The following is a 12,834-nucleotide window of genomic DNA, read 5'->3' as shown; positions in this document are numbered from 1 at the left end:
GCGGGGCTGTTTTGCACCCGCTTAAAAGCCATAGCTGCCCAAAAAGGGATTTACTTTGTGGGCCTGATTCCAAGTTACATTAAGAGCTCTAATCTCCGATGCTGGCCTCTAGTTAGTCTCAAGTGGCTTCTCTTTCAGCTTCTGTGATGCACAGCTGGGTGTGAAAATGAGACAAGTCCACCTGCAGTAGGGTACTCAAGGAAACGTAACCATACAGCACCGTCTATTGCACCAAACTCAAGTGAAACTGGTCATTAAAGAGCCAAAGAGAGCTCTGTCCCTAAAAGCCTTCCAGCACAATTGCAAATAATTCCCATTAAACTACAAGGACGTTCCCTCGGGGCGGTGAGGCTGGAATTTTTGATTGGCCAGCAAAAAGGGGGGGAAAAAACCTCCGTGCATGCAGCTGACGGTATTAAAGAAATGGTGAGAGATGACTCCAATAATAGTGAGCTAATTTCCACCCAGCAGCAGCAAAATTGTTCCCAAGGTGCCAGCTTTTTTCCAAGCTGGGCTGCAAAGAGTTGATTCCCAGACAAGACCCAGCCCACCAGAGGGGACTCGGCTGAAACAAGAGTGCAGGAGTTCCTAGTGGTTCAGCCAGGGAAAGCTTCCAATAAGGCTACCCCAGAAGAGCTGCTTCCCACTGTCCCTGGGGGTCCTGTTCTGCTTGTTACTGCAACATGCATACACAGCAAGCCTCATTAAGGCATGCATCCCTGAGGGGGCAGGAAGGGAGAGGGGGCAGGCCTCCCGATTGTTCTCCAGTCTCGGCCCTTTAATTTTTTTTCTGTAGCTGTTTTCAGGGCTTTATTACAACCTAACTTGACCCATCTGTAACAGACACAGTAGCGTCTGCCTGAGATTGCAGAGAGCCTGAAACAATAACTCAGAGATGTGTGAACTGCCCCATTTGCTTCAGCAGGTGCGGACTTGGGTGATACTTGAAATATCAATGCTGTTAAGTGTTTTGCTGCTCGTCAAAGCGTGAAAGGAGAGGAAGTATTCTATTCGGAAGAGCTACAGAATCTATTCTGTCTGTCTATTTTGGGCCTTTAACAAGAAGTGCCAGATTTTGAAGGGGGTTAGTTCCACTTTCCTCAAAGGAAGCTTAGTTCCCAAATGTCTGTGGAATGCTGGGTTAATTATGGATGGCATATATTCCACTGATGAAGTCTGCTCAGCAATTGGCAAATGAGCTAGGCTATGTAACGCTCCCTGGAAAGGAGACTTGCAAACTTCATTTTTCTTTTGGGCAGGTGAAATGAGTCACAGGTTCCTACCTATGATTGTGGAGGTGCGGGCTAGGGAGTGAAGGTCCTATTTTTGGCCTAGAAATCCTGACCAGGCCTTATTTTAGGTTAAATGCCGCTTTCAATTTCCACATGCAGGGGAGGTGCAATTCCAAAGAGTTGGTAACATTCAGATGATCCCCTTTGTATATGTGGCGAATTCCTTGATTCTTCCCCTTGGTTGCACTGAATTCTGGGTTTGTTTGTTTGTTTGTTTTGTTTTTTGTTTTGTTTTGTTTTTTAAATCTGGTCTCTGCACATACCTGTCTGCAAGTAACAACCTGGGAACCCCTCCCACATCCTGTAAACAGAACACATTATGCTTTCCATCCTTGGCAATTACTCACTTGCAAGGCAAGCTGCCATTTAGTGATCTAAAGTAGTTGCAACCAAGGCAAACTAATCACATGGTTCAGCATCAGATCTGCCTGCAGCTTAGATCTCAGAGAAGATCAAGCTTTGACCAAGTGGTGGGGGTGAGGATAAACAAATATCTTCAGTTTGCTGCATGTGAATGGGCAGCCACAGAGACCTCCACACAGTGCAAAGCCAGTGTGGAAGCGAGGGTTGCCACCTTTCTAATTGCTAGTAACTGGATCCCTGAGGCCCTGCCCCTTGCTCCGCCTCTTCTAAGCCCTGGTCTACACTAGGACTTTAGGTCGAATTTAGCAGCGTTAAATCGATGTAAACCTGCACCGGTCCACACAATGAAGCCCTTTATTTCGACTTAAAGGGCTCTTAAAATCGATTTCCTTACTCCACCCCGACAAGTGGATTAGCGCTTAAATCGACGTTGCCGGCTCGAATTTGGGGTACTGTGGACACAATTCGATGGTATTGGCCTCCGGGAGCTATCCCAGAGTGCTCCATTATGACCGCTCTGGACAGCACTCTCAACTCAGATGCACTGGCCAGGTAGACAGGAAAAGAACCGCGAACTTTTGAATCTCATTTCCTGTTTGGCCAGCGTGGCAAGCTGCAGGTGACCATGCAGAGCTCATCAGCACAGGTGACCATGATGGAGTCCCAGAATCGCAAAAGAGCTCCAGCATGGACCGAATGGGAGGTACGGGATCTGATCGCTGTTTGGGGAGAGGAATCCGTGCTATCAGAACTCCGTTCCAGTTTTCGAAATGCCAAAACCTTTGTCAAAATCTCCCAGGGCATGAAGGACAGAGGCCATAACAGGGACCCGAAGCAGTGCCGCGTGAAACTGAAGGAGCTGAGGCAAGCCTACCAGAAAACCAGAGAGGCGAACAGCCGCTCTGGGTCAGAGCCCCAAACATGCCGCTTCTATGATGAGCTGCATGCCATTTTAGGGGGTTCAGCCACCACTACCCCAGCCATGTTGTTTGACTCCTTCAATGGAGATGGAGGCAATACGGAAGCAGGTTTTGGGGACGAAGAAGATGAGGAGGAGGAGGAGGAGGTTGTAGATAGCTCACAGCAAGCAAGCGGAGAAACCGGTTTTCCCGACAGCCAGGAACTGTTTCTCACCCTAGACCTGGAGCCAGTACCCCCCGAACCCACCCAAGGCTGCCTCCTGGACCCAGCAGGCGGAGAAGGGACCTCTGGTGAGTGTACCTTTTAAAATACTATACATGGTTTAAAAGCAAGCATGTGAAAGGATTACTTTGCCCTGGCATTTGCGGTTCTCCTAGATGTAGTCCTAAAGCCTTTGCAAAAGGTTTCTGGGGAGGGCAGCCTTATTGCGTCCTTCATGGTAGGACACTTTACCACTCCAGGCCACGTAACACGTACTCGGGAATCATTGTAGAACGAAGCATTGCAGTGTATGTTTGCTGGCATTCAAACAACATCCGTTCTTTATCTCTCTGTGTTATCCTCAGGAGAGTGAGATATAATTCATGGTCACCTGGTTGAAATAGAGTGCTTTTCTTCAGGGGACACTCAGAGGAGCCCATTCCTGCTGGGCTGTTTGCCTGTGGCTAAACAGAAATGTTCCCCGCTGTTAGCCACAGGGAGCGGGGAAGGTTGAGGGGGTAGTCACGCGGTGGGAGGAGGCAAAATGCGACCTTGTAACGAAAGCACATGTGCTATGTATGTAATGTGAACAGCAAGGTTTACCCTGAAAGAGTGTAGCCACTGTTTTATAAAATGTGTCTTTTTAAATACCGCTGTCCCTTTTTTTTTTCTCCACCAGCTGCATGTGTTTCAATGATCACAGGATCTTCTCCTTCCCAGAGGCTAGTGAAGCTTAGAAAGAAAAAAAAAATGCACTCGCGATGAAATGTTCTCCGAGCTCATGCTGTCCTCCCACACTGACAGAGCACAGACGAATGCGTGGAGGCAAATAATGTCAGAGTGCAGGAAAGCACAAAATGACCGGGAGGAGAGGTGGCAGGCTGAAGAGAGTAAGTGGCGGGCTGAAGACAGGGCTGAAGCTCAAATGTGGCGGCAGCGTGATGAGAGGAGGCAGGATTCAATGCTGAGGCTGCTGCAGGACCAAACCAGTATGCTCCAGTGTATGGTTGAGCTGCAGCAAAGGCAGCTGGAGCACAGACTGCCACTGCAGCCCCTCTGTAACCAACCGCCCTCCTCCCCAAGTTCCATAGCCTCCACACCCAGACGCCCAAGAACGCAGTGGGGGGGCCTCCGGCCAACCAGCCACTCCACCACAGAGGATTGCCCAAAAAAAAGAAGGCTGTCATTCAATAAATTTTAAAGTTGTAAACTTTTAAAGTGCTGTGCTTAAAGTGCTGTGTGGCATTTTCCTTCCCTCCTCCACCACCCCTCCTGGGCTACCTTGGTAGTCATCCCCCTATTTGTGTGATGAATGAATAAAGAATGCATGAATGTGAAGCAACAATACTTTATTGCCTCTGCAAGCGGTGATTGAAGGGAGGAGGGGCGGGTGGTTAGCTTATAGGGAAGTAGAGTGAACCAAGGGGCGGGGGGTTTCATCAAGGAGAAACAAATAGAACTTTCACACCGTAGCCTGGCCAGTCATGAAACTGGTTTTCAAAGCTTCTCTGATGCGTACCGCGCCCTCCTGTGCTCTTCTAACCGCCCTGGTGTCTGGCTGCGCGTAACCAGCAGCCAGGCGATTTGCCTCAACCTCCCACCCCGCCATAAACGTCTCCCCCTTACTCTCACAGATATTGTGGAGCACACAGCAAGCAGTAATAACAGTGGGAATATTGGTTTCGCTGAGGTCTAAGCGAGTCAGTAAACTGCGCCAGCGCGCCTTTAAACGTCCAAATGCACATTCTACCACCATTCTGCACTTGCTCAGCCTGTAGTTGAACAGCTCCTGACTACTGTCCAGGCTGCCTGTGTACGGCTTCATGAGCCATGGCATTAAGGGGTAGGCTGGGTCCCCAAGGATACATATAGGCATTTCAACATCCCCAACAGTTATTTTCTGGTCTGGGAATAAAGTCCCTTCCTGCAGCTTTTGAAACAGACCAGAGTTCCTGAAGATGTGAGCATCATGCACCTTTCCCGGCCATCCCACGTTGATGTTGGTGAAACGTCCCTTGTGATCCACCAGAGCTTGCAGCACTATTGAAAAGTACCCCTTGCGGTTTATGTACTCGGCGGCTTGGTGCTCCGGTGCCAAGATAGGGATATGGGTTCCGTCTATAGCCCCACCACAGTTAGGGAATCCCATTGCAGCAAAGCCATCCACTATGACCTGCACATTTCCCAGGGTCACTACCCTTGATATCAGCAGATCTTTGATTGCGTGGGCTACTTGCATCACAGCAGCCCCCACAGTAGATTTGCCCACTCCAAATTGATTCCCAACTGACCGGTAGCTGTCTGGCGTTGCAAGCTTCCACAGGGCTATCGCCACTCGCTTCTCAACTGTGAGGGCTGCTCTCATCTTGGTATTCATGCGCCTCAGGGCAGGGGAAAGCAAGTCACAAAGTTCCATGAAAGTGCCCTTACGCATGCGAAAGTTTCGCAGCCACTGGGAATCGTCCCAGACCTGCAACACTATGCAGTCCCACCAGTCTGTGCTTGTTTCCTGAGCCCAGAATCGGCATTCCACAGCATGAACCTGCCCCGTTAGCACCATGATGCATGCATTGGCAGGGCCCATGCTTTCAGAGAAATCTGTGTCCATGTCCTGATCACTCACGTGACCGCGCTGACGTCGCCTCCTCGCCTGGTATCGCTTTGCCAGGTTCTGGTGCTGCATATACTGCTGGATAATGCGTGTGGTGTTTAATGTGCTCCTAATTGCCAAAGTGAGCTGAGCGGCCTCCATGCTTGCCTTGGTATGGCGTCCGCACAGAAAAAAGGCGCGGAACGATTGTCTGCCGTTGCTCTGACGGAGGAAGGGGCGACTGACGACACGGCTTACAGGGTTGGCTTCAGGGAGCTAAAATCAACAAAGGGGGTGGCTTTACATCAAGGAGTATTTCAGGCAGGACTTCACGGAGGGTTCCAATAAGAAATGGTGCACCTAAGTTATTGTTCTTATTGGAACAAGGAGGTTAGCCTGGCCTCTGATTGATACAAGGCTAGATTTACCTCGCTGCACCTTCTCTGTGAGTGACTGCAGTGTGACCGACAGGGGAGGAGGCAAATGAGTACAAAACAAATCTGGTCTATTTCTTGTTTTGATCCACTCCATCTATCTTTTACATCTTTGGCTGGCAGCAGACGGTGCAGAAGGACTGCATGCCATCCACATCTCATGGCTGCTCTGCAGAAGATGGTACAGTACGACTGCTAGCCATCCTCATCTCTTGCCTGCTTGGCAGAAGATGGTACAATACGACTGCTAGCAATCCTCATCTCTTGCCTGCCTGGCAGAAGATGGTACAGTACGACTGCTAGCAGTCCGTATCGCCTGCCCGCTCACCATAAGACGGTTCAATAGGACTGACTGCAGGACTAAAGAGAATGACCTGGTCAAGTCACTCCAAATTTAGTCCCTGCGCCCATGTCTGCCCAGGCGCTCCCAGCCGACGTGGCCAGGAGCACCTCGGACACGACGAGGACGACTACCAGTCGTATTGCACCGTCTGCTGCCACAAGGCAATGGGTTGCTGCTACTGTGTAGCAAAGCCGTACCGCGTCTGCCAGCACCCAGGAGACATAGGGTGATGGTTACCTGAGCGGGCTCCATGCTTGCCGTGGTATGGCGTCTGCACAGGTAACTCAGGAAAAAAGGCGCGAAATGATTGTCTGCCCTTGCTTTCACGGAGGGAGGGAGGGAACGGGGGCCTGACGATACGTACCCAGAACCACCCGCAACAATGTTTTAGCCCCATCAGAGTGCTCCATTGTGACTGCTCTGGACAGCACTCTCAGATGCCCGATTGTTTGCCGTTGCTCTGACGCCGGGAGGGGCGACTGACGACACGGCTTACAGGGTTGGCTTCAGGGAGCTAAAATCAACAAAGGGGGTGTCTTTACATCAAGGAGTATTTCAGGCAGGACTTCACAGAGGGTTCCAATAAGAAATGGTGCACCTAAGTTATCGTTCTTATTGGAACAAGAAGGTTAGCCTGGCCTCTGATTGATACAAGGCTAGATTTACCTCGCTGCACCTTCTCTGTGAGTGACTGCAGTGTGACCTAGAAGAATGAGTCCCCTAGACAGGGGAGGGGGGGAAGCAAATGAGTACAAAACAAATCTGGTCTATTTCTTGTTTTGATCCACTCCATCTATCTTTTACATCTTTGGCTGGCAGCAGACGGTGCAGAAGGACTGCATGCCATCCACATCTCATGGCTGCTCTGCAGAAGATGGTACAGTACGACTGCTAGCAGTCCGTATCGCCTGCCCGCTCACCATAAGACGGTTCAATAGGACTGACTGCAGGACTAAAGAGAATGACCTGGTCAAGTCACTCCAAATTTAGTCCCTGCGCCCATGTCTGTCCAGGCGCTCCCAGCCAACGTGGCCAGGAGCACCTTGGACATGACGATGACAGCTACTTGTCGTATTGCACTGTCTGCTGCCACAAGGCAAGGGGCTGCTGCTACTGTGTAGCAATGCCGTACCGCGTCTGCCAGCACCCAGGAGACATAGGGTGACGGTTACCTGAGCGGGCTCCATGCTTGCCATGGTATGGCGTCTGCACAGGTAACTCAGGAAAAAAGGCGCGAAACGATTGTCTGCCCTTGCTTTCACGGAGGGAGGGAGGGAACGGGGGCCTGACGATATGTACCCAGAACCACCCGCGACAATGTTTTAGCCCCATCAGGCACTGGGATCTCAACCCAGAATTCCAATGGGCAGCGGAGACTGCGGGAACTGTGGGATAACTACCCACAGTGCAACGCTCCGGAAGTCGACTCTAGCCTCGGTACTGTGGAAGCGCTCCGCCGAGTTAATGCACTTAATGCACTTAGAGCATTTTCTGTGGGGGGACACACACTCGAATATATAAAACCGATTTCTAAAAAACCGACTTCTATAAATTCGACCTTATTCCGTAGTGTAGACATACCCTGGAGGCACTGCCCCCATCACTTGCTCCTCTCTTTTCCCCCCTCGCTCACTGGATCATCTCTACTTCCCTCCCCACCCCTGGCTGGGCTCCCTCATCTCCCAGGCTGGGCCAGGAGCTGCTGCAGGTAGGGCCAGGAGCAGCTGGGCCCAGCTGAGCGAGGTGGATTAATGACACAGCGCCTCCCCAGCCCCGCGGTAACCGGACTTTTGGTGTCCAGTCAGTACATCTGACCAGACGCTGCCAGGTCCCCTTTTCGACTGGACTTTCCAGTTTAAAAAACAGGCACCTGGCAACCCTAAATGGCACCCAGACACAGAAGCCAAAAACAGGACTGTCGGCGTAAAACCCAGACAGGTGACAACCCTAACTCCCTTTTGAGCATCATATAGGGCCGAGGGGTCCTTAGTTTGCGGATCTGTGTTTATATGAACACCATGTGGGCATAGATAGAGAGGAGGTGAAGTTTATATTATGATTTGCTTTACTCTGTTTGTGGGCTGGCTTTATTGCATTGTTTTCATTTGTATTACGGTAGGACCTAGAAGCTCCAAGCCCCACTATGCTAAATGCTGTGTAGACAGACCCTGTGCATGTGGGGATGTGACTGTAGCACATATAAACATACCCGAGGTGGCTTTAATTGATCTACCTTGCATACCGATAATAGTGAAGCTGTGGCTGTACGAGCCTGCCTGGGATCCTGAGTGCATGCTTGGACTGCGGCCATTCGCTGCCGTTGGTACCAAGAGCGCTAAATTAAAGCTAGCACAAGTATGGATACACATGCTGCAATCACACCTCTGATTGCAGTGTAGCTAGATCCATAGTAAGACACAGACCCTTCCCCAAAGAGCTTATCGTCTAAAAGCATAAAACAAAGGGTGAGTGGGGAAACTGAGGTAGGAAGTGAATCACCCATGGCAGGGCCAGAAATAGAACCTAGGTCTACTGGATGACTCTGTCCAATGTCCTAGCTGAACGTTACCACCCCCATGTCCACCAGCAGGCAGGCTGGTTAAAAAGTTTGGCGAGAGGACAGGTATGTGCCATGTGTGGTGATTCCCACTTGGTGCTCAGAAGAAATTTAAATTTTGCGACATGGGATGCTCTTTTTGTTGTTACACTCTTCAGGGAAGTGTTCCAGCATGCACCAGTAATGGACCCCTCGTGCTGACAATGCAAACAAAATCAAGTCAGTTGGCTGATGCATGTCCCCTGCTAATCCAGAGATGTTTCCAGCCTCCAATGACCTCTCTACGCTCTTCATTTAATGGGTGAAAAACTGGATCTCCCTAAAGACAGACCTGGCATTTGACACTTTAGCACTTGGTTATAAAGCTTCCAACTCCTCTTTATCAGTGGATCTCATTTCCCGCTCACCACCCAGCCTGTTTAAAAGAGCGCTGTAGACTGTCCTGTGAAATATCATGTCTCGTGTGCAGTTTTTATGTGCTATCCAGTCGCCTTGCTAGCTCAATGGCCTCTATTGTGCTGGTGTCTTTTTATCCTGGGGAAAAGGATGTTGATAGGATGGCGAAGGCTTTATTTTCTTTCAGCGCCAAGTAGGACTACATTTCCCCCACCCCACCCCCAACTGCATCACCCACTTTACAGCCTAATTCTGTTGTGGATGGTTTTTACCAGCTGGGTTAGCTTCCTGCATTTTAGCAGCGATTGTTATTTATTACAGGAGCATCAAGCGGCTTCCCCATGGCACTAGGTGCTGTACAAACCGTGAAAAAGGCCCTGCCCCATAGAGCTTAGTCTAAATAGACTAGTGAAAGGACTGGAGGAGAAACAAAAAGGCGCAGAGCAGGGAAGTGACTCTCCCAGCTGGCCACAAAAGCTGGAGAAGGAATCCTGACCGGCAGGCCAACAAACTTTGCAAAACCTGCTTGAACGTAGATTGTGCTTTCTGTTCTGCCACCGTTTCCTGTTGTGGCCTAGGCCCTGGAGCTGTGGACTTGGTCGTAACCAGTAACTTGAGTGCCTTTCCCACAGCTGCTTTGCTCTGACATTTACAGAAGAGCAAACGGTGCTTCACCACTTCCTGTCTAGCCTCGCAGCAGCAGACTCTCTTGTCGCCGTTCACGTGAGCTTGAATGTCCTTGGAGGAGCCAATGTGCCAAGGTCAGAAGTTAGAGTTGCTGGAAGAGTGTAATTCCCTGCTTTGTTTCATAATGTGACTGGATCTGAGATTCCATTTTCACTCTGCAAATGCCTAGATTCGATCTAATCATTTCCTTTCCGCAATCATTACGGAAGATGATCCAGCAGTAAGGTCTCTAGTCTGAGATTCTAGGATACCAGGGTTCAATTCCCTCCTCTGTCATAGGCTGCCTTGTGTGACCTTGGGCAAGTTCCTTATCCCTATTGTACAGATAGGGAACTGAGGCTAACAGCACTGCCTTGCCTCACACAGGTGTGGGAGAATAAATACATTACCGATTGCAACGCCATTTGAGATCTCCTGATGAAAAACACTATATAAAAGACAGGCATTGTTGTTATACTGGGATAATTAAATACATTAAAGGTTATGAGGTATCCAGATTCTTCAGGGATGGAGGCCATGTAAATATCTAAGGTAGATATTATCCCCTGAAATGTTAATTGGGGAATGTTTCCTGGCTGCATGTTGAAGAGGTTTGGGTGACCTGATCTTTCTTTCTTTTTCTTTCTTTCTGTTGGGGATGAGAGTAGCTTTGTGCACCTGCATTTCTTAGACCTGCCTCTCACCGAGTAAGCCAAGATATTTCACAACGTTCCTCTTTCTCCTTAATCCCTTTCCTTTTCTTTGCTGAGCTCATCCTCTGGTGCCTTTTGTGTCATAGTAGCATCTGGCTGGAGGGAAAAACCTAATTCTTTCCCTTTTGTGCACTCGACTCTGAACCTGAGCCTGTTCTCTAAGCAAGTCACACTCCTCCCATCCCCAATCTGCTTGGTCATGATGAAGTTTTAACTACAGGTCAAGAGAATTTTTTAGTTGTATTGTTGAGTCCCAGACTAATCTCTTTGATGGGAGAAAGCTGGAGAGATTATAGCTGCAGGAAGAGCTCCATAGTTCAGATTGCAGAGTGCATTTCATTGCAAGGCCCGCTTTCATTTTAACAAATAAAAAATCCTTTTTTGGTGGAGGAATGTCTTTTTTTTCCCATGTTTAGTCTCAAGCTAGTCATGAATCTTAGTGGGGAGGTGGGAGAAAATCAAGGAAATTGTCTGGTCAGTGGGCTCTGCAGAAAAGATTTAATTCTTTTTTTTTTTTTTTTTTCTTCCTGAGGAAGTGGGAAAGAGAGTCTCAGCTGTGGGGGAAACCAACTTTTAAGAAGTTGGCGTTTGTCATGGATTTAGTCCTCTCTGTGAGGCTCAGATCTAGGATCAGCCTGGTCAATTAATATGTATTTTGGGGTTTTCAGAGCTTCAGGTTGTGTTGATGCAAGTGCTGTATGCGTCAATCCCACAGTGTGTTCTGCGTGTATCACTTGCTGCCTTTGCAAAGTGCTTTGAGATCTGCAGACCTTCTGAATTATGACCCCTGCTCACTTTCCGTGCATGCGATAAACTCTCCCTTTCAGACTATTTAAAAGACCAACTGGATCTCTACGTGAAGCAGCTGCAGATCGTGAGAGTTGTGCGGCAGCAGGAGAGGAAAGGGTTAATAACAGCACGACTACTCGGCGCTGGTGTCGCGAGCGGAGAGGTGCTTACTTTCCTGGATGCTCACTGTAAGTATAGGTTTCAGAGGAACAGCCGTGTTAGTCTGTATTCGCAAAAAGAAAAGGAGTACTTGTGGCACCTTAGAGACTAACCAATTTATTTGAGCATGAGCTTTCGTGAGCTACAGCTCACTTCATCAGATGCATACCGTGGAAACTGCAGCAGACTTTATATATACACAGAGAATATGAAACAATACCTCCTCCCACCCCACTGTCCTGCTGGTAATAGCTTATCTAAAGTGATCAACAGGTGGGCCACCTGTTGATCACTTTAGATAAGCTATTACCAGCAGGACAGTGGGGTGGGAGGAGGTATTGTTTCATATTCTCTGTGTATATATAAAGTCTGCTGCAGTTTCCACGGTATGCATCTGATGAAGTGAGCTGTAGCTCACGAAAGCTCATGCTCAAATAAATTGGTTAGTCTCTAAGGTGCCACAAGTACTCCTTTTCTTTTTACTGTAAGTATAGCTGGGCCTTTCTGCCTTGAGTCAGCTTCAGGACCCCAGGTGTGGCTTTTAGCTGCTTTTGAAAATGTTACTTAGAAATTACATTTCTTTCCTAGAAAGAAACCATGCAACTTACATTCCTCCCGCTTTTTGGTTCTTTTCAGTCAGGCCCAGCCCGAGCCCAAATTGCACACCAGGCAAGGAGCATCTTTGGCACGTGCCCCCCTCCCCCGTTTGTTAAACTTTTGAATGCCTTATTTTTTTATCGTATTTGTGGCTCATTTCAGTTCCGCAGTCTTAGAAAGTCATCAAACATCCCATGTTGAGTATGGGAAAAGAAGCGTTTTGCATAGATAGGGGTTCAGTTGATACCTCTGGCATCTCATTAAATATGTCCATTATTCGTCGCTACTGACACTCTCTCCGCGTTTTAAAACACAGGTACGCTTTCACAATTACACAATAAAACAAAGTTCGCAATATCACAGCTGGGCTCTTGCTTCACTTCCCTTCGTTCTGTATCTCACTGACTGGCGACACCCTGCCCCTTATATAGGCGCACGGGCGTGGCTGACATTTTAGGAGGTTCAAGGAAAATGTAGTTCTCAAAGTCTGGAAGGTTGTACGAAGGTGCACATACAGAATACCTGAAACATCTTACTTCAAACATTCTATTTTCCCCTTTGTCACTAACAAGAAAAACAGAACCCCAAGCCTAGCACCAGGCGACTGCCTGGATCACCTGTCCCTAAATCCAGCCCTGTTTTCAGTCATGCCAGTTGAATAGTTACTTACATCAAAACTGGAGGTTTGTGTTTTTTCTGGGTTTTTTCTTTTCTCCTTGTAACAAGGCATTTGTGTTTGGAAGTGGCCTGGGTTACTGGGGGGGCCAGGGGGGGTTGATTGTTTTTTTGCCTGTTTTCCTGTAGATAATCGAT

The 12,834-nt window shown here is 48.7% G+C and overlaps 1 protein-coding gene across 2 annotated transcripts in view; it reads left to right on the top strand.

The window, feature by feature from the left end:
- Positions 1-12,834, top strand: part of GALNT6 (polypeptide N-acetylgalactosaminyltransferase 6) — a 50,005-nt gene that overhangs the window by 20,129 nt on the left and 17,042 nt on the right. For both annotated transcript variants that reach the window (XM_048831985.2, XM_075121479.1), the window contains exon 4: positions 11,304-11,453. In XM_048831985.2, coding sequence (XP_048687942.1) covers positions 11,304-11,453 — 150 coding nt within the window. The remainder of the gene's footprint in view (positions 1-11,303; positions 11,454-12,834) is intronic.

This window comes from Caretta caretta, chromosome 20 (assembly GCF_965140235.1).
Source record: "Caretta caretta isolate rCarCar2 chromosome 20, rCarCar1.hap1, whole genome shotgun sequence".
Taxonomy (NCBI): domain Eukaryota; kingdom Metazoa; phylum Chordata; order Testudines; family Cheloniidae; genus Caretta; species Caretta caretta.
This window is presented reverse-complemented; position numbering and strand designations above follow the sequence as displayed.